Consider the following 25,369-nt stretch of genomic DNA (forward strand, 5'->3'; position numbering starts at 1 on the left):
CCACCCAGGTGCCCTTTCCCAATAAAATCTCTTGCTTTGTCAGCATGTGTTTCCTCAGACAATTCATTCCCGAGTGTTAGAAAAGAGCCCAGTTTGGGGCCCTGGATGGGATCCCCCTTCCTGCAACAGAAGGACAGATGCTGAAGCTGAAACTCCAATACTCTGGCCACCTGGTGTGAAGAGCTGACTCATTGGAAAAAACCCTTATGCCGGGAAAGATTGAGGGCAGGAGGAGAAGGGGACGACAGAGGATGAGATGGTTGGATGGCATCACTGACTCAATGGACATGGATTTTGGTGGACTCCGGGAGTTGTTGATAGACTGGGAGGCCTGGCGTGTTGCGGTTTATGGGGTGGCAAAGAGTCGGACATGACTGAGTGACTGAACTGAACTGAACTGAACGGATTAGTGGTTTCCTCTTCTTTCTTGCATTTCAGTGTGAATTTGGAAATAAATAGTTCATGGTGACAGATACCAGGTCTTGGAGGGCCACACCCATCCTAGAAGGAGCCCCTCCCCAATCAATCAGGCTGACATTCTTTGTTTCTAGAAGTTCCCGCCCTAAATGCTCCCTTCCTGAGGTCACAGGGGTGCTGAGTGTGAGGCTGCAGCTCTTGGATCTTGGACCTGGGTCTCCCTCTTACTTTGTTTCAAGAAACTTCACAGGCTGGGTCAGGTGACCTGGTAGTTCTGTCTGTCAGGTCGGGAATTGTACTGTGGCCTGCACCCGGTAAGGCAGAAAGAAAGGAGAAGAACAAGCAGCGATGGTCTGCAGAGAGAATGCAGGAAAGGTAAGCACCAAACAAAGGATGTGATTAGCATATCAGGTTAGTCTGGATTATCCGCTGCAGACCAGGAAGGAGAAAGTAAAAGAGGAGCTCTGAAAATGGCAAAGGGAAACAAGAAAACTATTTCTTCTCGATCATTGCAGCAGTTGCAGATTCAAGAGTTGCGTGGATGCCTTTAAAGTTATTTACTTAACACCCAGATGTGAGTTTGTGTTAAAAATCCCCAGAGGAGAGGCGGAGCTGGAGGAAGAAGAGGAGGAAATGGCAGCTTCACCGGTAAATGTCCTGTCCCGGGTCTGGGGCTGTGTCTGCTTTTCCTCCTGAAATGTCTGGTCTGAACATCTGCGAGCCTTCAATTCTCTGCTACTAATTTTTCTATCTAGGGTGTTTGTTGCCAACTGCTTATTTTTATCCAGTTTTTCTTGTGTTAGAGGAGACTGGCTCTTTAGACAGTTTCTTCCTATGTTCCAGAGCCTGTTATCCAATGTATGTATCCTGGCTTTCTATAGAGCATGATGAATTCTCAACGTTGTCAGTTTCAATGTTGAACATATTCCCTCTGTGAAAGACCAACACGGGGAGGCACTGGTATAAGGGATTCCCATTGGAATGCTGTTCTGTGTTGGGATCCTAGGAAGTAGGGGAAACGCCATGATGAGTTTATATCTGGATGCACCTTCAGGTCTTTAGAACAGGAGCAAAAGGCAATATCCTTGGAAATAGAATGGATTTAGTGGTCCAGATTTTTTTTCAGAATATTTTCAAATATAAAAAATACAGTTGAGACTATCCTCTTCCTCTGTGTCGATAAGAAAGACTTACTAATTAAATGTGGTATTAGGCTACATGTCACGGGAGGTATATATGAACTGAAATTTGCTTCAAACTAACATTTTTTAATGATAGATTCAGATCATGGTTTCCATAATATTGCCAAAATACCCATGCAGTGGTAATGCATTCTTCCATGTACTTCTAACCCCATGACTCTGATGTTAACTGGTTGAGGTACTTCTGTGAGACTCCCATGCTAGGCAGCTCATGTGTTTTCCTTTTGTCTTTAACAAGTGTCTTGGGGAAAAAAAGTGAGGGATGTGCCTAAACTATCACAGTTAATGGGGGAATCCCATATGCTCTTTTTTTTTTTTTTTAATTTTTTATTTTTCAGTGGGTTTTGTCATACATTGATATGAATCAGCCATAGAGTTACACGTATTCCCCATCCCGGTCCCCCATCCCACCTCCCTCTCCACCCGATTCCTCTGGCCATATGCTCTTAAGTTTCTCTTTGCTTTGGAAGATGACTGTGTTTAGTAGAGATGCTGGGTTTGGGGGATTTTTGTCACTCAAGCCCAGGTCTAGTCATTTCCAGGTACACTCCATGCTCACATCACAGAGTCTCATCACATTTTTGTATTTTCCAAAATGTTTATAGGAATCTTATTAGTGTTAATCTATGTTCAACTGTATTAAAATTTGAACTACAGCTCTTTGGAAATGATATAGATTTTCAGGATATTAAAAAATTCAGAACCAGATCTTTACTTTATGTTACATCGTTCTGTATGTCTGTATTCTAGTTTATTTAAAGAAATAAAATAATATCATCCTCATATATTTATGTACATTTTTAATAAGTTAAAAATTTTTATTTTATTGACATGAGGACTTTCCCCTATTAATTATTAAAACATATATAATCCCATTTTAGTTTATGTGTCTGTCCACGAAACTGTTAACATGATTTGATCGCTTTTTTCTATTTTTTTTAAGATTTTCAGAAGAAGGGAATAGGTACCTACTCTAGTATTCTTGCCTGGAGAATCCTATGGACAGAGGAGCTATTATTTCTGTTGCACATTCAAGATTCTGTAAAAACTGTCAGAAAGATATACAGTATATACTAAATACTTAATATGATTCTTGCTGCAAGGTTACTATCCTATAAGACCTGTAAAATCTGTAAAAGACTTAAAGTCCAGACTTAAGTATGAATTCTTCCCTACTATTCTCCTTCATTGCTGTTCAGAATGGTCATTTGTGGAGCAGAATTTGCAATATTACTAGTTCAAATCAGCTTAGTAAAAATGTGGCACAATTTCTCCACTCCAGAACTCTTGGATCAGAATCTGCTTTTTAAAAATGTTTCCTGGTTTTTGGTAGACAATTTATCCTGGGTCACACGTGGACAACACTCAAAAATAAATATGCCAGTGTTGATCTGATGACATTATAATTTCTCTTCCACATCAGAATAGTTTCTTGTGAATCATATCCTCTTTTCTTGGGGTTAAAAATATGGTAGAAAATGTTATTGTGTGATACCAGAAACTACACTAAATCAAAATGAGTTCTCTGAAATTACTGCTTTCGTTTAGGGTCAGGTTAGGAATTCTTCTCTTGGCCATATGACAACCAGTCAGACAGTCAGTTCAGCCATTCAGTCATCAGTCCTGTCTGACTCTTTGCGATTTCAGTTGTGTCTGGCTCTTTGTGACCCCAAAGTACATGCATGTGTACTTTGTATTTCAGGGACGGCTGATGTTCCAAGATGTGGCCATAGAGTTCACCCAAGAGGAGTGGGAATGCCTGGACCTCGGTCAGCGGGACTTGTACAGGGATGTGATGTTAGAGACCTACGGGAACCTGGCCTCCTTGGGTGAGGACAACTGCCTTCCAGAATCCCTTTTCCACCACTGGCTTTGGTGCCTGCATTTCTAGAACGTCTCCTGGAATTTCCTGCTTCCACCAACACCTTCAGATCCCTGCTTTCTAGCAGGAAATGGGTATCTGTGAGTTTAGAAAGAAAGCCTTCATGGTGATTCAGTATGATTCTAACCTTTTTCTTCCGTGATGTAATCTGCCTCCTTCACTCTAGCGTGGTGGTGATTGAATCAGTTCCATGGTATTAAACAGTGACAGCTTTCTCTCTTAAAATCACATTTACACTACTTACTTTCGCCTTGTAGTACTTGACCAAATGTCAGCATCTGATTTTTATGTATTTGTTAGTATTGTAAGGGTGCTTTCAATAAAGTATTTGGGGGAATCATCCTCGAGGCTGTATTAACATTCACCCGTGTGTTCTCTTATCACCCAAATACATATTGGGTTGGAAACTTGTGAATCTCTAGGAAAACGAATATTCCTTTCTCTGATGAACAGGTCTTGTTGTCTCTAAGCCGGACCTGGTCACCTTTCTGGAGCAAATGAAGAATCCCTGGGATGTAAGGAGAACGGACACAACAGCCATATACCCAGGTGGGTGTGAATGGAGGGAGCTGATGACTCAGGTGAGAGGTCCAAGGAGCAGTGAGGAAGTCAGCCTTTGTCCTGTGGCTTGGGAAGACGTGCTCCAGTGGAAATGATTCTGGAGAACTCTGGGTTCATTTCTGTTGCTGTCATAGACGGACATTGCCTGGCTCCTTCTGCCTCTCAATCATTCATGAATTCTGCTCCCTGATTACTTTTCTCATCCACAGTGAGAATTCAAATTCTCTTCTTGGCTTGTGACAACTTGCATGAGTTGGCTGCTCTTTCATTTCTTGGGGGTCCTAGGAAAACTGCCCATTGATGTATAAATATAAGATGCTCTTTTTAAAGTTTGTTTCTACCTCTAGGAAGAAGTGTGTGAGTGCAATTGTAAACAAACTACCAATACTCTAGGAATATTGGAGACAGATTTTTTTTTTCTGATTTATATTTTCTAAAACACTGGAAGCTACAAATATGACCTTATAAATTTTAAACTCATTTCAATGTATAAAACAAAACCTCCATAAAATGAGAGAATGCAAATCTCTGAGTTACACCAGTGTTTCACTTTTCTTTATGTGAACTCATCTTAAATATCTGAAGTGTATTTGCCACAATTGCTCAATGGTAAAATACTTTAATGTATTTAATTCGCTCAAAGATTTTTTCAATAAATTGGCAAAATAGTTTAGAATATTTTCCACCACCTTTCTAATTGTTGTTTCAAACTATTAAAATTTTAGATCATATAAAGAAGTACTTTTAAGTCCTTTAAATCCTTATTGGATGTAAATCCTTATTGTTTTACAATGTTGTGCTCTTGTACAGCAAAGAGAATGAAGTATGCGTATAAGTAGCCACTCTTTGTTAGAGTTCCTTCCATTTGGGTCTCCGCAGGGAACTGAGTAGAGTTCTCTGTGATCCCAACACATTTTTTTAAAATCTCACTTCTTATTTAATTGCTTAAGGCTTTTTTATCTTGTTTGTTATCAGCTGCCCCAGACTTTATTAATTTATCTCATGTCTAATCAGTTTCCGATGGCCCTCAGTTTGCAATTAGTTGTATGTCAATATCATTTACGATTTTTAGATACAAATATCTAATAGAATGTGTTCCAATAGAACACAAGTGGTAAGAAGTGGATTAAAGAAATAAAAGGCACCTAGTATTTCTAAAAATGTTTGGTGTTTCCATTTAAGATGATTTAGGGCAAAAGGTAATCATTAGACTGCCTGTCTCCGCTTCATTTAGTGGTTCTTTTAGCTTATTATTTTGCCCCTTTCTCTGCTCCATACTCTTTGTCCCCTGGTTTTATTACATTTTCTGTGTGTGTGATCACTGCCCTGAAGGCTGCAGGATCCTCGTTCCTCTTGTTTCTTGTGCCAGCCCTTTAGGAGCTCAGTTTGGTCCTGAGGTTTGTGCCCTGATCCCCTTGATGGGCACTTGATTGTTGTGACCCAGTCTGCCCTGGATATTGAGGGGAGCTTCCCCATCGCTCTGTGACTGTCACCGCCCTGTCTGTGGTGGGTTTGCACCCAGGTTGGTGGAATAGAGCCCCCAGATCTGTTTCTTCGCTGTGATCCTGATCTGTGTGGAGGCAGGTGGGATTGGAGCACACCCCCGGGAGAGAAGCCCCTGAGCATTGCTGCTCTGGGGATGTTCCCCTTGGGACGTGCTCTGTGCGTCACTTTCCCCCATTGGTTGTGTCTCGTGTGACCCTGGTTGGCAGTGATCTTGGCCCCAGCTCAACCATGGGTATGCGGGCACACGGCCCTGGGGTCTCTCAGATGCTGTTCTCCCCGGGTCACCAGCATAGATCCCCTGAACTCAGGGCCTAGGTCCCAGGTGCTGTGGTGCTGTGGGGGCAGCTCAGACTCCGGCCTGACCGCGTCCCCTCGTGTCCGAGCCCACAAAGTCTACAGTTGCTAAAGCCACACCCGCTGTGACCGGGGGCGTCCCCCTTCTCCTTCAGATGCTCTGCAGGGGCTGAGCTGACAAAGCCGGTTGCCTGTGTAAAAGCGTGGTTAGTGCAGCTGCGAGCAGAGACCTCAGCTTTGCTTCCTTAACCCTGGGGCTCAGCTGCCCTTTCAGCTCCATCTGAGCATGTGGCCCACCCACGGGTGTCTGCTCCAGAGGCTGCCCTAGGCCACAGGGGTCTACTGACGGGGGAGGAGGGGCATGGGGGAGGCCGTGTCTGGGCCTCAGTAGAGCCCACCGGGTGGCGGTCCTCCCTACTGCCAGGGATGAGGGGCCAGCACGGGGGAGAGAGGCTGCGGTGGGGTTCTTCCCGTTGGGCCTCACACAACAGTGGCGTCTGCGCTTTGGTGGTGCAGGCTTCCTCCACAAGCGTCCCATTTGCAGAGCTCCTCCGTCCCCCCCGTCCCCTCAGGATGTCTCCTCATGGCCAACCGCAGTCCTCTGCCTGGGTCTGCTCTCCAAAGCCCACGTTCCAGCACCCAGCCCTTGTTTGCAGGTGTGGACACCCTTGAGGTGGACACCCTCTCAGGCTGGGTGGGCAGGGCAGGGGTCAGCACCCCATCTGCAGCTCTCACTACCCTGCTGCCACACGCGGGTTGCCATGATCTCTTCCACAGAGAGTGAGGCTCTCCTTCTGTCCAAACTGGGTTCTCCCAGATGTGGACACCTCTTCTCTCTTCAGAACCCCCCAAGGTTACAGGTCCCATTCCAGTTCCTCTCGTCTTCCTTCTCCTTCTTCTTTTTTGGTCCTACCTGGCTCAGCAGGAATCTTTCTTGTCCTTTTAGGTGGTGTAGGTTCTTTGCTAGTGTTCATAGGGGACTCTGTGAGAATTCTTCCAATTCTGATGTATTCTTAATGCATTTGTGGAGAGAGATCAACTCCAATCTGCCTACTCCTCTGGCATCTTGATCCTTGGGTTCCCATTTTCTCTAAATCTTCAAGGATATTCACTGAGAATAGTAGATAAGAAAGCTTCTATTTGGTATCTTTCAGCTGTGTCTTCTCACAACACCCATGGTTTGATGTCAAAGCATCCAAGGTTTGAAAATTTAATGCGAAAAGCAAACCTAGGCCTATATGAAAGAGCTCACCTCGGAAATGAACATTTAACCAAAGACTGGGGATGTACAAGGGTATGTGACAGACTGAGAGGATGTTTATATGGACATAAAGAAATTGAGACCGTTTCACATAATGTGGACATGACTGCCAAAAGAAATGAGCACTGGGAGTCAAATTGGGGAAAGCACCTGTTTCAGTCATCACCGTCTGCCGCGCAGTGTATCTTTGTAAGCAATGACTCACATCAGTTTTTGAAACACACACGTTCTCTGACGGTGAATGTGGAAAATCTGAAAGGTCATCCAGTCTCTACTCCAAATGGTCGTTCAAACCACTCTGAACATAGACTTCGATTACACATACATTCAACCACGTTTGAAAAGGAGAAGTTTACACATGATGGGGAAAACTCACAATATAATCAACTTGAGGGATCTGTGAGCAATGGGTCATTATTCTTCCACCAACAGACAGGTTCTCTCCAATCCAAAATGTGTAATGTTGATAATAATGGAAGAGACTTTATTCAGCCATCACTGTTTGATACATATCGTGATAGGGTTGATATAAAACAACTTTTCATGTGTAATAACACGAGTCAGGCCTTTAGTAGGAGCTCCAACCCCAACAGTTTCCAGAGTATTTATGATGGAGCAAGAAACTGTTCATGCAATGACAGTGGATATAACATTGAACAAGACTCTGACCTTAGGAAACATCAGGCACCTCAATCTTCAGATAAGGATTCTAAAAGTAATACAGGTAGGAATATCTTTTATCGAGCATCAGGGCTTTCACTAAATAAGAGTACCCATACTGGAGAGAAGACTTACAATTGTAGTGAATATGATGTTTCTCATCAGTCTTCAGAACTTATTCAACAGCAGAGTATTCAGAATCCACAGAAAAACTCCAAGTGTAAGAAATGTGAGAACGTCTTTACTAATGCACTCAATCTATGTAAACATAGGGAAATTCATACAGGATGGAATAATTTCAAATGTACAGAATGTGGCAAAGAGTTTAATCAAAGTTCAAAACTTAGTCAACATCAGCGAATCCATGTTGGTCAGAAGTCTTATAAATGTAAGGAATGTGGCGAAGGCTTTACCCAGCACTCAAGTCTTATTTACCATCAGAGAGTCCATACACGGGAGAAGTCTTTTAAATGTAAGGATTGTGGCAAAGCCTTTAAACAGTGCTCATGTCTTCATAAACATCAGGTAATTCATGCTGGAGCGAAACCTTATAAATGTCAAGAATGTGCAAAAGCTTTCAGGCAATACGCAACTCTTATTATACACCAGCAAATTCATAGTGACCAGAAGCCTTATAAATGTAAGGATTGTGGCAAAGGCTTTAGTCAACGCAGAGGTCTTACTTACCATCAGAGAATTCACACTGGAGAGAAACCGTATAAATGTCAAGAATGTGGAAAAGCTTTCAGTCAATACGCAACTCGTAATAAACACCAGCGAATTCATACTGGAGAGAAGCCTTATAAATGTAAGGACTGTGGCAAAGACTTTAGCCAGGGCTCAGGTCTTATGTACCATCAGAGAGTTCATACTGGAGAGAAGCCTTATAAATGTAAGGATTGTGGCAAAGGCTTTAGCCGGCCTTCAGGTGTTACTTGCCATCAGAGAATTCACACTGGAGAGAAACCTTATAAATGTCAAAAATGTGGAAAAGCTTTCAGTCAACGCTCTACTCTCACTCAACACCAGCGAATTCATACTGGAGAGAAGCCTTATAAATGTAAGGATTGTGGCAAAGACTTTAGGCGCCGCGCCGGTCTTACTCGCCATCAGAGAATTCACACTGGAGAGAAATCTTATAAATGTAAAGAAGGTGGTAAAGCTTTAAGTCAGTGTGTAACTCTTACTTAACTTGAGCGAATTCAAACTGAAGAGGAGCCTTATAAATGTAAGGATGTGACATAGACTTTAACCCAGCACATTGGTCTTACTTACCATCAGATAATTCATACTGAGGAAATCTCATAAATGTAAGGAAACCTGCAAAGGCTTTAAACAGCTCTCTCACCTCACTGGACATCAGAGAGCATGTCCTGGAGGGAAACCCTAGTAATGAAATAAGTAATGGAAGAAGTTTGTCCTGAACATACAGTTCAGGAAACCAAAGACTGTTTATATAAGAAAGATACAGAATGACATAAGGAAAATATAAATAAGTATTCACAAAAAATGAAATGTAAACAAACATCAGGAAATGCATACTAGAAAGCATTTCATAAATCCTGTTTTCTGATGTTCCTCTTTGGGAGAAATATTGTAGATAGTGACTCATAGTTAAAATAGACAGAAAATTGATATGTTAGTATGGATCACAAGATGAAGAGGTGATGTTTACCCATGTACAGCTACTAGCTATGTATGTTTGTTGATATTGACATGATTTGTGATTATTTGAAAATCAAAATGCATGTAACTGAATTCTCAAATTACTCCATGCTACACTTCGTTTCTAGTGTGCATACAAAGTTATGTTTTTGATGGTTGCTACCTCAAAAATGAGAGAAGCCCTTCTATCTAGGAAGAAAATATTTATAATTTTCTCCATTATAAGATTAAGGACACAGTAATGTAACATGTGCAGTGAACATCTAAATGTGGTGTTTGTCATTCATGTCACACATCCCTATAAGTCACCGTGATGTAAGTGTTCAGGGAATAATTCTACAGATTAACATACATTTTCAATTTACATTTTCAATAGTTATGTCACTTGCTTTTAAAGTAAAATACAAAGAGAGTTCACTAAAATCTTGATGTATTTTATAATATCAACAGAAGTCACGAATATCAGTACCCATGTTTCAGTTAAAGACATCTCTGATACCCTAGAAATGTAGGGACAACCCTTCCCAGAAAAGTCATGTAATTAGTGTATGTCTTCTTAAATGATTAGCCTCCCTTTTGTAAACATAGAAATTACAGTTCTCATATCATTGTATCAGAGGAGATATTATCATTGTTAATGCTTATAATCTGTATTTTAACCAAAATTACATAGCAGAGTGTAAAATGTTTTATTCTGTGTGTGATAAGCATACATGTTAATAAAACTGAATGGCTTCTTGTGTAAATGTTGGTGTGTAATGAATGAATTGTTAGCCTAGCAATTTAAGGTTGCAGGAAAGAATACCTAACGAGAAACTCTTCAGTAGCATAGAACGGTGAAGTCTGTAGCAACTAGTTTCCTTCCTGCCCTTAAGTTTCAAACCATTTAATCATGTATTTCCCATCATTTCTCCATTGTACTTTTCCCCTCTCTTTAACCGCAGGGACATTGTGACGGTTCTAATAAGAAGGATCATACAGAGTACTGTTGAGAGCTCCCCTGAACTGCTCCATGCTGTTGCTGCCTCAGCATCTGTCTGGGGAGCAGGCAGCCTTCAGGTCCTTGAACTCACACCAGCCAGTCCTGTGAGCACTTGCACTAGAAGACCCCCTTCCTTAAGACCAGCAGGCTTGCTGAACCCCAGGGCCTATTCACTGGCTCCCCTTCAATGCCACCCTCACAGAGCCACAAAATCCTATTCCTTTTGGTCTGAATGGACCCATTCACACTCAGCCTGGGGAGCCCACAGCACTTCGCCCAGGGCCTCTTATAAAAACCTGAACCCCAATTACTGCCTCTTTCTCTGCTCACTTCTATCCTTGACCTCACTCAGAGCTTGCTGTGAATTCTCTAAGGACCTAGATTCTTGAACTCACCTGCTTCAGTTGTCCTTTGTTCTTCTGTTGAGCTAAGTGAGACTTTTCATGGGCTCATTTAAGCAAATGTAAATTTAACATTTGTCACAAGAATACTTAAAAGTCATGATGCTAAAATTCTGAACTAAGATTTGTAAAATCTAACCCTGTTTCTTAGCATATGCTTTTGTAAGGCTTAAAGGGACTGTTTTCCCATGGCTATGACATACGCAATGCAATATATAAATATCTGAAAGTATATATGTTATATAATTTATATAGCATACATTTACATTGAAGACAATAAATAAATATCTGAAAGTATAAACACTAGCAGTGAGAAATACAAGGAACATGTGTGTGTGTGTGTATCAGTACACATTTACTTAAAGAATTGAGGAATGCTAGACTACAACTGCTCATTTCAGAATTGAAGATGATTCACTAAAAACTGCAAATCTTATAAATTTGTCAACTAATGTATTCTGTCTACTAGTCTGGGAATTAATTTCCTTAAATGTCAGGAGGTTACATTTTTTAAGGAACTTCCACACTGTCCTCCCAAGTGACTGCACTAGCTTACATTCCCTCCAGCCATTCAGGATGTTCCCTGATCTCCCAGCCTCTTCCGCGTTTGTGACATTATTAGTGGGCTTTCTGCTGTTCTGACTGTCAGGAGGTGATAGTCACTGTAGTTTTGTTCTGCATTTCTTACTACTTAGCGATGGTGAGCAACTTTCTTTTGCATCTTCCCCATCGAAAAGGGCAAGTTGCCCCGCCCAGCCTCAGCGGCTGTGGGCACAGACTTAGTCTCCCCACAGCACGTGGGGGATTCCTGGGCCAGGGGTGATGCCCGAGGGCCCCACACCGCCAGGGGGTTCCTAAGCACAGGGTTATCAGTCTGTTTGTTTATGTTTGAGATGTATATATATATGTAAACTGGAATGCTTTCCTTTACAATGTTAGATTCCACTGGACAACTTCATCAATCACCATAGGTATATGTACACCACTCTCTCTTGAACCTCCCTCCCACGATCTCCCTCTCACCCCTCTAGCCATCACAGAGCCCCGCGCTGAGCTCTCTGTGCTATGGAGCAGCTTCCCACCTGCTACCTATTTTACACATTGCGGTGAATATATGTCGAGGCTCTTCTCAATTGGGCCCCCTCTCATTCTCCCATGGTGTCCACAGGTCTAATGTCTATATTTGTGAAAATATTGCATTAGCATAATCTAGAAAATGTTATTGATGATCCTATATATTGAGCAGGACTAGAACTGGAGACATAGATATTAAGCATTTTTATATCAAGTTTTCAAGGTATATAACACATGGACAATCATTCCATGCATTTTATTAAGTGAAAGATGCCTATCTGAAAATGCCACAAGAAGTCGGCTTTTTAGAACATGGCATTGTGGTGTAGGTGAGTGTTCTCATGTGCTCCATTGTGCCTGAGTCTTTGGGACCTAATGGACTGTGCCTGCCAGGTTCCTCTGTCAGTGAGATTTCCCAGGAAAGAACACTGAGTGGGTGGCCATTTCTTCTTTCGAGGGATCTTGCAGGAGATCCTTACCCAAAGATTGAACACACATCACCCGGGTCACATGCATTGGCAGGTGGATTCTTTACCACAGAGCCACCTGAGAATCTAGTCGGAAATATAGAAAAGATTAAAATGGTCAGTGGTTGCTATGTGTTGCAAAGCAGGGGCTATGAATATCGTGAGTTCAGGACCATGAAGTCTTCCTGTGAAACTGTTGTAATGGACACAAGTTATTATACACTTTCCCAGACCCTAGAGTGAACACCCCTAGAAGAGAAATGTAAGGTGAAACTAGAAACATTATTTCATGTCTTTCTAGATTCATCTCTGGTAACAAATGTAAACATTGGTGGGGAAATAAGTAGGAAGATTGTCCACGTATGGGAGAAATATATATATGGGAAATCTCTGTACCTTACTCTCAATTCTGCTCTGAAACTAAATCATCTAAGATATTGGTACTGGTGCATGTACAGTGATCATTTTTAGAATATATACTATTAGAAAAAAGGATATGCTCCTACCTTAGCTTTTCCATAGTCAATTATCCTGTAAAGATGTAAGAAAATAGGACTCTCCATAAAGAGCAGAGAACACACTGTAGCAAATGATTCATAATGCCTGGAAATATAAACATGAAGCAGAGCGGCAACATTTTTCTGTGTTGGAAGTGAAGGTGAAGTCGCTCAGACCATGTCTGATTCCTTGGGACTCCATGAACTGTAGCCCACCAGGCTCCTCTGTCCATGGGAATTTTTGGCAAGAATACTGGAGATGGTTGCCATTTTCTTCTCCAGGGGATGATCTTTCTGACCCAGGGATCAAACTGGGTTCTCCCACATGCAGGCAGATTCTCCTGTCTGAGCCACCACAGAATCTGTTTCATGTGTTAATTTATGGGTAAGTTCACTTATGACTTGTTTCCTTGGTTGGTCACCGGATAGATTTTAGGGCATCATTTTCAAATGCATCTGTCCCTGCACATACACACTGTTAATCCAACGTCCACTGCTGCCCCCGGTTTATTCTCAAAGAAAGCTGTGATGGGAACACCTCCCAGATCCTGGTCTTGCAGTAGCAGAGCCCCCACCTGCAGAGAGGTGGTCACAGTGCAAATCGTGTTGTGAAATCTCTGTCCCCAGGTTCCAGACGGGAGTAAGAAACAAACCAAAACTAAGGACTCAGGCTATCTTTCCTAGAATCCTGAGAGCAAAACCTTGCAGGAACCCAGGGCCCCCAGGTGATTCTCACCAAACACTCATCCCTCCCCTCCCCTCCCCCAAGGGCACAGGCACAGGCCACACCCATCCGAGAAAGAGCCCCTCCCCAGGAATCAGGCTGAGGTTCTTTGTTTCTAGAAGATCCGACTCTCAACCCTCACTCCGGAACTCTGGGGCAGGCAGAGCTGAGGGCTCAAGCTCAGGGCTCCTGGAAGCGGGTCTTCTTGCTGCATTGTTTCAAAGACCCTCAGAGGCAGAGTCAGGGAGCCCAGAAGTTGGGTCCCTTGTCTCTTGTCAATTGTTCTGTTAGGGGAAGCACAGTGATGGAAACCGCCCACCCTGGCCAGGCACCATAGTAACCATTTGCATGAGTTGTTTTATGACAAGAGATCCTGATAAGGAATACGGAACTAATAAGCCACTGCCAACCGGAAGAATTGGGGAAAGGTTAAAAGGAGACACCGCGTGTCTGTCCACTTCGCAGAATCCCCCTCTCTAGCATCCATCTTGGCTGAGCGATGCGTGCGCAACCAGGAAAGACTCTGAATTAGAATGATTGGCCAAAGACCACCCGGAAACTAATCCCATCACCATCAAACCCAAGACTGCGAGCCACGTGGCAGAGCAGTTCTGCTGGGTTCCCTGACCTACTGCTCCCCACCCGGGGGCCCTTTCCAATAAACTCTCTTGTTTTGTCAGCATGTGTCTCCTCTGACCATTCCTTTCCGAGGGTTAGACAAGAGCCCAGTTTCGGGCCCTGGAAGGGGTCCCCCTTCCTGCAACAGTTCTGGGGTTGATCTCTCTAAGGTGAAAAGAAAGAAACTCTCCGGGTGGTCTGCAAAGAGAGTGGGGAAAGTGAGCGCCACACCCAGGATGTGATCAGCATGTCAGCTTAATCTTGATTACCCACCTAGCTGAGGGACAGAGGAAGTCAGAAAAGAGCTCAGAAAAGGGAGAGAGAAAGAAGACATTCTCTTCTTATTCATTGCAGCAGCTGAAGGTGAAAGAGCTGTGTGGATGACTTTAAAGGCACTTTCTCAGCCTGTGTGCGAGTTTGGGACATAATATCCCCAAAGAAGACGCAGAGCAGGAGGAAGAAGAGGAGGAAATGGCAGCTTCTCAGGTAAACGTCCTGTCCCGGGTCTGGGGCTGTGTCTGCGTTTCCTCCTGAAAGGGCTGGGCTGAGAAGCTGCACACCTTTACGCTCTGATTCTAATGTTTCTCTCTGGCGGTTTGTTGTCAGTGACTTCTATTTCCTTTATTTCTTATAATGGTGAAGACCGGCTCTTAGCCTGCTTCTCCCTTGTGTCCCGCAGCCTTTTCTTCATCCTACCCTTGCTTTCTGTAGAGCACGATGAATTCTCAGGATGAATTAGTGACTTTCCTTTGTGAGAAATGAACACGGGGTTCACTGGTATCTGAGATTCCCATTGGAACGTGGTTCATGTTGGCATCCTAGGGAAGTGGGGATATGCCGTGATGAGTTTACATGTAGATGCAATTCAGTTCTGTAGAACAGGAGTTAAAAAAAAATGCCCTTATAAAAAGAATGAACTCAGCAGTCCAGAATTTCTCAGAAAATTTTCAGAAATAAAAAATGTACCAGAGGCCATCCTCTGTTTCAATAAGAGAAACTTCCTATGACATGTACTATTAGGTTACAGATCATGGGAGGTATATATGCACTGCAAATTGCATAAAACTAATATTTTTCATAATAGAGATCATGGTTTTCATAATATTGCCAAAATATCTGGCAGTGATAATACATTTTTCCATGTACTTCTTACTGAAAGGTCACGCTGATCGCAGGCGGGAAGGCGCCAGCCAGAAAATGCTGACAGGGAAGTCCTCCGCCAAAAGGTCTCAGATAAGCCCCAGGGACAGACATCCACCAATCAACAGCCCGTTGCCAGGCAGACTGACAGGGACAGACATCCACCAATCAACAGCCCGTTGCCAGGCAGACTGATGGACGGGAAGGCGCCAAGATTCCGGCCAATCAAAAAAACCGACACGGGACCTAGAAGTCCAATCAGCACCCTGGTCCCGCCACTTCCGTATCCGCCGGGGGTATATAGGTGTCGCCACCCCTCCCCACAGATTGCAGACCCCCGCTTTCCCCCCTACTCGCCCCTGGGAGCTCTGCCCGGGAGCGATTGCCCAATAAAGCCTTTTGATACTCCGGCGCCCTCTTTGTCTCGTCGCGGCGTTCTTACACTTACCCCATGGCCTCAGATGTTCACTGGTTCAGGTGCTCCTGGGAGAATCCCATGCTATGAAAAAAATTTTTTTTTCCCCTGCCTTCACAGAGGGGTATTGGAAAGAAAAAGTGAGGGATATGGGTAACTGCCACATTTAGTGGGGAAACTCTGTATCATCTTGGTTTCTCTTTGCTTTGAACGATGAATACTGTTGGCTAAGACAGATGCACAACTTGAGAATTGTGAATTAAGTTATATTTGGAGCAAAATGAACACAGGAACCCAGGAGACAGCACCTCAGACAACTCTGAGAGACTGCTCCAAGAGGCGGTGGGGGAAGGTGGGTGTATAAGATTCAGTGCAGCCAAGCGCTAACTTGATAAAAAGCATTTCTGCCAGTCATGAGGAACTGATGTCACCGTTGAGTGATTTGGTGCTTTTCTAGATATGAAGGGGCTTCCCTGATGACTCAGATGCTAAATGCGGGAGACCTGGGTTTGATCCATAGGTTCAGAAGATCCCCTGGAGGAGGGCATGGCATCCCACTCTGGTATTCTTGCCTGGAGAATCCCCATAAACAGAGGAGCCTGGTGGGCTACAGTCCATGGGGTCACAAAGTGTTGGATACAACTGAGTGACGAAGCCCAGCACACACAGATATGAAGAGATGCAAGGACTGGAATCCTGAAATCAGTTCCTGAAAATAGCTAACTCTCTTCAGACGAGTTCCACCAGGTTCCCTGGAGCACAGAGTGCTTGAATCCAACCTGAAGTCCCTCAGGGGAGGTTGAACATCAACAGTTTCAGCACCAGAAGGTTCATTCTTCACAGAGGCAGATGAAAAGCGTCCTTGTTGTTGTTGTTCAGTTGCTGCCAATGTTCTTGGCGAGTGCCAGTTTGTCGTTGACAATACTCACATGTGTTTACTAGAGATGCTGGGTTTTGGGAGTGGTGGCTTCCATCACTCAAGCCCAGGTCTGATCATTTCCAGTAAATCCATGCTCACATCACAGACAGTTTCATCCTCTTTCTGCATTTTCCAAAATGTTTACAAGAACCCTATTAGTGGTAATCTATGTTCAACTGTTCAGTTTTAAAATATAGCTAAATGGAAACAATACAGACTGTCAGAAAATTCAAAAATTCAGAACCAGAGCTCTGCTTTATTTTATATTGTTGTGTATGTCTGCACACTAGTCAGTTTTTAAAAATTAAAATAATATCATTCTTAAATGTTTATGTACATTTTTAGTCAGTTAAAAATGTTCCTGATTTCATTGCCATGACAATTTTTCTCTATTACTGAGTATATAGTCCCATTGTAGTATATCTCTAGATGCATAAACATGTTAACAAGATTACATCAATTTTTTTCTTGTTCTTCTTTATTAAGATCCCCTGGAGAAGGGAATGGCTACCCATTCCAGTATTCTTGCCTGGGGAATCCCATGGACAGAGGAGCCTGGCAGGCTATAGTCCTTGGGGTTGCAAAGAATAGGACACGACTGAGTGACTAACACTTTTCTTGCATTTAGTATTATTTAGGAATACAGAAATGTCGATAAACTTTCTGTACAGTTGTCTTTGTATATTTGTCCGTGTTTTATTAAAGTCTAGAGTCCATAAACTGATGTAAAGTTTCAGCTCTGTCATTTAAAGAATGTTTGTCAAAATACTTTCGAAAAGACACAACAGAAGCTAGAATTGATTTTAAATTATTTCTGTTGCACATTCAAGACTCTGAAAACCGGTCAGAAACATATATAGTAGATGCTAAATAGATAAACTGATTTTTTCCACGAAGGTTTGTATCCTATGAGAGCTATAAAATCTGTAGAACACTTAAAGATCAAAGTTAAGTATGAATTCTTTCCTTACTATTCTACTTCATAGCTGTTTAAAATGGTCATTCATGAAGGAGAATTTTCAACATTACTAGTTCGAATAAGCTTGTTAAAAATGTGGCTCATTCGGCCCACTCCAGAACGTTTGGAATGGAATGTGGTTTTTAAAAATATTTCCGGTTTTCTTTTTTGATAGTTTATCCTGTGTCACATAAGTACAGCACTCAAAAATAAATATGCCAATATTTATTTTATAGTCCTGATTATTTTATAATTCCTCTTCCAAGTCATAATAGTCCCTGTAGTAGTTCGTGGATCATTTCTCATCCTCTTTCCTTGGGGTTAAAAATACAGTGAAAATATGACTGTGTAAAAGTTATATTCTGTGAAATAGCAGACACTCTCTTAAAGGAAAACCAGGTCGCTGAACTTGCTATTTCCAACATGGGTCACATTAGGAAGACTTCCCACGGCAACTTGGCATCTATACTTTGTATTTCAGGGGCGGCTGACATTCCAGGATGTAGCCGTAGACTTCACTCAAGAGGAGTGGGAATGCCTGGACCTCAATCAGTGGGTATTGTGCACGGACATGATGTGAGAGAACTACAGGAACCTGGCCTCCTTGGGTGAGGATAACTGCCGTCCAGAATCCCTTTTCTGCCCACTGGGTTTTGATTCCTTTATTTCTAGACTCTCTTCTGAAATTTTCTGCTTCCCACAATAGTTTCAGATCTCTGCTTTCTAGGGGAAAATGGTTATCTGTGAGTTTAGAGAGACGAACTTCATGATGATTCATTATGCCTGTAAACGTCTTCTTCCTTGATGTACTCTGCCTGCTTCATTCTAGGCTAGCGGTAATTGTATAAGTTCTCTGGTATTAAATAGTTGCACCCTCTCTTATTTTCACATTTACACACTTACTTTTGCCTTAGCAGCAGGTGGCCAAAATCTCAGGATTTGATTGTCATGTATTTGTTAGTGTTGTAGAGGTGTTTTGAATAAAGTATTTGGGGAAATCATTTTCTAGGCTGTATTAACATTCTCCCATGCATTCTCGTCTCACCTGAATACGTATAGGATTGGACACAGGTGAATCTCTAAGAACACAAATATTCCCTTCTCTGATGAACAAGACTTGTGGTCTCTGGGCTGAATCTGGTCACCTTTCTGGAGCAACTGAAAGACCCCAGGAGTATAAGAAGAGTGGAGACAGACGCCATCTTCCCAGGTAGGTGTGAGTGGGTGGAGATGATGAGTCAGATGAGAGGTCCAAGGAGCAGAGAGGAAGTTATCCTTCCCCAGGTGGTTTTGGAAGACTTGCTTCAATGGAAATGATTTTGGAAAACCTGGGTTTGTGTCCACTGCTGTCATAGAAATGTATCACTTGCCTATTCTGTCTCTTAAATCACTCAGAAATTCCTCTCCAGTGGTTACTTTTCTCCATCGTAGTGTGAACTAAAAGTCTTCTCTTGGCTTCTTACAAACTGCATTCATTAGTTGCTCTTGCATTTCTTGGGGATCCTAGGAAAACTGTGTCCATTTCTGAGTAACTGTATGACAGCCCTTTTAAAGTTTCTACTTCTAGACAACAATGTGTGAGTGAAATGGAAGAAAAACTGATAAACTTCAAGGAAAACTGGGGACGGGTTTTTGTTTTCTCATTTATGACTTCCTATCCACTGGGAGCTAGAGATAGGACCTTCTAAATAAATTTCAAATTCAAGTAATTTTTTCACTGCAGAAACCACAACCTGCCAAAAATCAAAGAATGCACATCTCAGGTTTACTCCAAAGTTTCTCTTTTCCTTATGTGAATTCATATTAAATATCTTACATGCACTTGGCCCCATTTTTTTTTTTTTTAAATTTGGCCCCATTTAAAAATGCTAAGCTTCTTTAATATATTCAATTACCTCACAGAATTTTAAAAGAAATTGGCATAAAATCTTAGCATACTTTCCACACATATTATTAATGGTTGATTCAAACTATAAGAATTTCTAGATTATATAAAGGAAAAATGTTTTAAACTTCTAATTGGAATACAGCTGTTTTACAAGTTTGTACTACTTTATACCAAAAAGAATCAATTATACCTATCAGTCAGTTCATTCAGTCTCTCATTCGTGTCCCATTCTTTGCAAACCCATTGACTGCAGCACACCAGGCTTCTCTCTCCATCACCAACACCTCAAGCCTGGTCAAACTCATGTCCATCAAGTCCGTGATGCATACAACCATTCATCCTGTGTCATCTCCTTCTCCTCCTGCCCTCAGTTTTTCCCAGCATCAGGGTCTTATCCAATGAGTCAGTGCTTTGCATGAGGTGGCCTAATTATTGGAGCCTCAGCATTAAGTCCTTCCAATGAATGCTCAGGACTGATTTCCTTTAGGATATAGTGGTGTGATCTCCTTGCAGTCCAAGGGACTCAAGAGTCTTCTCCAACACCTTAGTTCAAAAACATCAGGTTTTCAGGACTTAGCTTTCTTTATGGTCCAAGTCACACTCATTCATGACTACTGGAAAAACCATACCTTTGACTAGACTAACATTTGTCAGCAAATTAATGTCTCTGCTTTTTAATATGCTGCCTAGGTTGCTCATAGTTTTCCTTGCAGGGAGCAAGCATCTTTTAATTTCATGGCTGCAGTCACAATCTGCAGTATTTTTGGAACCCCCCAAAATTAAGTCTGTCATCGTCTCCATTGTTTGCGCATCTATTGGCCATGAAGTTATGGGACTGGATGCCATGATCTTGGTTTTTTCAATCCTGAGCTGAGGCCAGGTTTTCATTTGCCTCTTTCAGTTTCTTCAAGGGACGCCTCAGTTTCTCTTTGCTTTCTGCCCTTTGGATGGTGTCGTCTCTATATCTGAGGTATTTGATATTTCTCTCTGCATCTTGATTCCAGCTTGTGCTTCTTCCAGTCCACCATTTAGCTTGATGAAATGTGAAAAATGAAAGTGAAAGTTGCTCTGTCATGTCTGACATTTTGCAGCCCACAGACTATACCAGCTATGGAATTCTCTAGGCCAGAATACTGGAGTAGGGAGCCTTTCCCTTCTCCAGGGAATCTTCCCAACCCAGGGATCAACCAAGGGCTCCTGCATGATGTACTCTACATATAAATTAAATAAGCAGGGTGACAATAGACAGTCTTGACATAATGCTTTCCCAAATGGAACCAGTCCGTTTTTCCATGTCCAGTTCTAACTCTCATTTCTTGACCTGCATACAGATTTTTCAGGAGGTGGGTAAGGTGGTCTGGTATCCCCATCTCTTTAAGAATTTTCCAGAGTTTGTTGTGATCAACACGTTCTAAGGCATTGGCATAGTCAGCAAGGCCAAAGCAGATGTTTTTCTGGAACTCTCTTGCTTTTTCAGTGATCCAAAGAATGTTGACAATTTGTTCTCTGGTTCCTCTGGCTTTTCGAAATCCAGCTTGAATGTCTGTAAGTTCTCAGTTCACACTCTCCTGAAGCCTTGTTTGGAGAACTTTGAGCCTTACTTGGCTAGTTTTTGAAATGAGTGTGGTCATTTTAACATTTTTGGCATTCCCTTTCTTTGAGATTAGAATGAAAACTGAACTTTTCCAGTCCTGTGGCCACTGCTGAGTTTTCCAAATTTGCTGGCATATTGAGTACAGCACTTTCACAGCATCATCTTTAAGATTTCAAATAGCTCAGCTGTAATTCCATCACCTCCACTAGCTCTGCCTGTAGTGATGCTTCCTAGGCCCACTTAACTTTAGACGACAGGATGTGTGTGTCTAGGTGAGTGATCACACCATCCTGGTTATCACAGTCATTAGGATATTTTGTATAGCTCTTCCATGCATTCCTGACACCTTTTGTTAAGATCTTCTGCTTCTGTTCGGTCCATACCATTTCTGTCCTTTATTGTGCCCATCTCTGCATGAAATATTCCCCTGGTATCTTTAATTTTCTTGAAGAGATCTCTAGTCTTTCCCATTCTTTTGACTTCCTTCCCATTTAGGTCTGCACAGAGCAATGAGTAGAATTCACAGGGTTTCAAGTATATTTTCAAATGTCTCTCTTTCTTAACAACTAGTAGTTTGTTAAGTTTACCTGTAATCAGTTTCCGCAGATATTGTCCTATGTGTTTTCAGCATCTGATTAGTTCTCTGTCAATACCATTTATTATTTTCATATTGAAACATCTAATAGAACATTTTCAGAAACATGTGTGACAAGAAGTGGACGAAACAATTATTAGGCAGCTAGGATTTGTGAAAATGCTTGGTGTCTCCACTTAAGATGACTAAAAGCAAGAAGTAATCCTTAGTTTTCCTATCTCCTCTTCATTTAGTGGTTCTGTAGGTTCTTAGCCTGCTTCTCCCTCTGTCACACATTCCTTTGCCATCTCATTGTGTCCAGTTTTCTGCTTGTAGTCTCTGTTTTGAAGGCTACGGGCACCTCGTTAGTCATCCTTCTGGTGCCTGCACCTTGGTGTGTGAGATTGGTCCAGACGCTTGTGCTCTGCTCTGTGGTGGTTCAGGCTTCCTCCACAAGCATCCCCTTTATAGAGGCCCTCCCTCACTCCCGTCCCCTCAGGATGTCTCCTCACAGCCAACCACAGGCCTCTGCCTGGGTCTGCTGTCCGAACCCCACATTTCAGCACCCAGCCCTTGTCTGCAGCGGTGGATGTGCCGCTCAGGCTGGGTGGGCAGGGCAGGGGTCAGGACCCCGTGTGCAGGTCTCACCATGTCCTGCTGCCACACGCGGGTTGCCATGTTCTCTCCCACAGAGAATGAGGCTCTCCTTCTGTCCAAACTGAGCTCCCCGACGAGGGGCTTCCCCAGATGTGGAGACTGCTCTCACTTTCATGTCCCCCCACGGTTGCAGGCCCCATCCCACTTCCTCTCCTCTTCCTTTTCCTTCTTCTTTCTCTTGTCCTACCTGGCTCAGCAGGAATGTATCTGTCCTTGTAGATTTCCAAGGGCCTCTGCTAGTGGCCAGCTGGGCTCTGTGAGAAATGTTCCATTTCTAATGTATTCTTGATGCCTTTGTGGAGAGAGTTCCTCTGGCACCTTGATCCTTTTGTGTCTATTTTATTTTTAAACTAGTGAAGGGTTCATCAATTTTCTGTAAATCTTTAGGGATGTTTAGTGAGAATAGTAGGCAGAATTAATTGTTATTTGGTATCTTCCAGCTATTTCTCCATAAGATACCAGAATTTGATGCCAAAGAAGCCAAGGATAGAAGATTCGTTTTCAAAAGCAAACCTCGAAATATATGAACGATTTCACCTCAGAAACTTTAACTTAACAAAACACTGGGAATATACAAGAGTATATGAAAGACAGAGAAGATGTTTATATGGACATAAAGAAATTGAGACAGTTACACATAATGCTAACAATAATGCAAAAAGAAAGTAGCAACATGAGTCAAATTGGGGAAGACACCCATTTCAGTCTTCAACATCTGCTGAGAAGTGTAAGTGTTTAAGAGAAGATTTACATCATCTTTTGAAACATACATGTTCTCTGAACAGAAACCTGAAATATTTGCAAAGTAATTTAGTCTCTATTGCAAATACTCATTCAAACAATTCTGAACGTTGGCCTCAAGTAGACTTATACTGAAGCATGTCTGAACAGTTAAATTTAAAAATGAGGGGCAAAACTCACAATGTACTCAATTTGAGGGATCCGTGAGTCAGAAGTCATTATTCTTGTAGCAAACGATATTTTCTCTCCATTCCATGATGTATAATGTTGATGATAATAGAAGAGATGTAATCCAGCCAGCGTTGCTCAGTACATATCCTGATATGGCTAATATAGAGCAACTTTCCATGTGTAATAAAATGAGTCAAGCCTTAAATAAGAGCTCCAGCCCCAACAATTACAAGGGTATTCATGATGGTATGAGAAGGTATTCAAGCAATGAAACTGGGTGTAAGGTTGAAGGAGACTTACACTTTATGAATCATCGGGGACCTGAATCTTCACACAGGGATTCTAAAAGTAGTAAATGTAGAACTACCCTTTATCAGATATCAGGTCTTTCTCTGAAGAAGAGTATTCATCCTGTAGAGAAGAATTATAATTGTAGTCAATACTGTACAGCTTCCAATCAGTCTTCAGAACTTGTTCAACAGCGGACTATTCAGAATCCACAGAAAGAATACAAGTGTCAGATAGGTGGGAAAGACTTTAGTAACTCGTCCAATCTAAGTAGACATAGGAAAGTTAGTACAGGAAGAAGACCTTTCAAATGTACACAGTGTGGCAAAGCGTTTATCTGTCACTCACTTCTCACTCAACATCAGATTACTCACACTGGAGAGAAATGTTATAAATGTACAGAATGTGCAAAGCCTCTATTTCCAGTTCAAATCTTAGTAAAGATCACCAAATTCATATGGGGGAGATGCATTATAAATGTATAGAAAGTGGCAAGACCTTTAGGAACAGTTCTGCTCTTACTAGACATCAGCGAATTCATACTGGGGGGAGACCATATAAATGTACAGAATGTGGCAAAGGCTTTAAGTGGAACTCAACTCTTACACATCATCCGTGAATTCATACTGCAGAGAAACGTTATAAATGTAAAGGATGTGACAAAGCCTTTATCTCTTGCTCACAGCTGACTCGACATCAGCGAATTCATACTGCAGAGAGATCTTAATCATTGTATGAGTGTGGTCAAGCCTTTACTTGGAGTTCAGCTTTAACTGCACATCATCAAATCCATACTGCTGCTGCTGCTGCTGCTAAGTCGCTTCAGTCATGTCTGACTCTGTGTAACCCCGTAGACGGCAGCCCACCCGGCTCCCCCGTCCCTGGAATTCTCCAGGCAAGAACACTGGAGTCGGTTGACATTTCCTTCTCCAATGCATGAAAGTGAAAATTGAAGTCGCTCAGACATGTCCGACTCTTAGCGACCCCATGGACTGCAGCCTACCAGGCTCCTCCATCCATGGGATTTTCCAGGCAAGAGTACTGGAGTGAGGTGCCATTGCCTTCTCCACAAATCCATACTAGGGGGAAACTATACACATGTACACAATGTGGCAAAGCCTTTAATCAGAAATCAGTTCTTACTACACAGCTGCAAGTTCATACTGGAGAGAAACCTTATAAATGTGCAGAATGTGACAAAGGCTTTAGTCACAGTGGCCATCCCTCTAAACAGCTGAGCGCAGACACTGGAGAGAAACCCTAGTAATGGAACAAGTGATGGAAGGGGTTTGTCCTAAACATACATCAGAAAACACGAGTGTTTAATACAAGAAACCTATGGAGATGATGTAACAAATATGTAGAAAGATATTTAATTAAAAATCAAATGTAAATAAACATAAGAGACTGCATATTAGAAAGTATTCCATCAATACTTCCTTTCTGAAGTTTCTCTGAAGGAGAATTACTGTAAGGAGTACTCCATAGTTAAAACTCACAGAAAATGGATATATTAGCATGGATCATGAGATGAAGAGTCATGGTTAGAAAGTTAGAATTATTAGCAATGTACGCTTGTTTATAATGATGTGATTTGAGATTATTTGAAATGAATGTAATACAATTCTCAGATAATCCATTTTATGCTTTGCTTCTAGTGTGATGCAAACATGGCTTTTTAATGGTTTATGCTTCTAAGATTAGCCTTTTTATATTGTGTTGCAACCATTTCTCTCTATTCTCCATTAGACGATGAAGGATACCAAAGTGTAAAATGGACAATGACCATCTAGTGGAGGTGTTTGTCATTGAT

At 42.1% G+C, this 25,369-nt stretch overlaps 1 protein-coding gene across 1 annotated transcript; it reads left to right on the forward strand.

The window, feature by feature from the left end:
* The first annotated feature begins 765 nt into the window (after window positions 1-765).
* On the forward strand, window positions 766-24,820 carry LOC136157631 (zinc finger protein 708-like). The gene is made up of 7 exons (XM_065919452.1): window positions 766-792; window positions 3,322-3,448; window positions 3,955-4,050; window positions 7,017-8,939; window positions 14,651-14,697; window positions 15,387-15,785; window positions 24,707-24,820. The coding sequence occupies exons 1-7, from the start codon at window positions 766-768 to the stop codon at window positions 24,818-24,820; spliced, it is 2,733 nt and encodes a 910-aa protein (XP_065775524.1).
* The last annotated feature ends 549 nt before the right edge of the window (window positions 24,821-25,369 follow it).

The sequence above is a fragment of the Muntiacus reevesi genome, chromosome 2 (genome assembly GCF_963930625.1).
Source record: "Muntiacus reevesi chromosome 2, mMunRee1.1, whole genome shotgun sequence".
Taxonomy (NCBI): domain Eukaryota; kingdom Metazoa; phylum Chordata; class Mammalia; order Artiodactyla; family Cervidae; genus Muntiacus; species Muntiacus reevesi.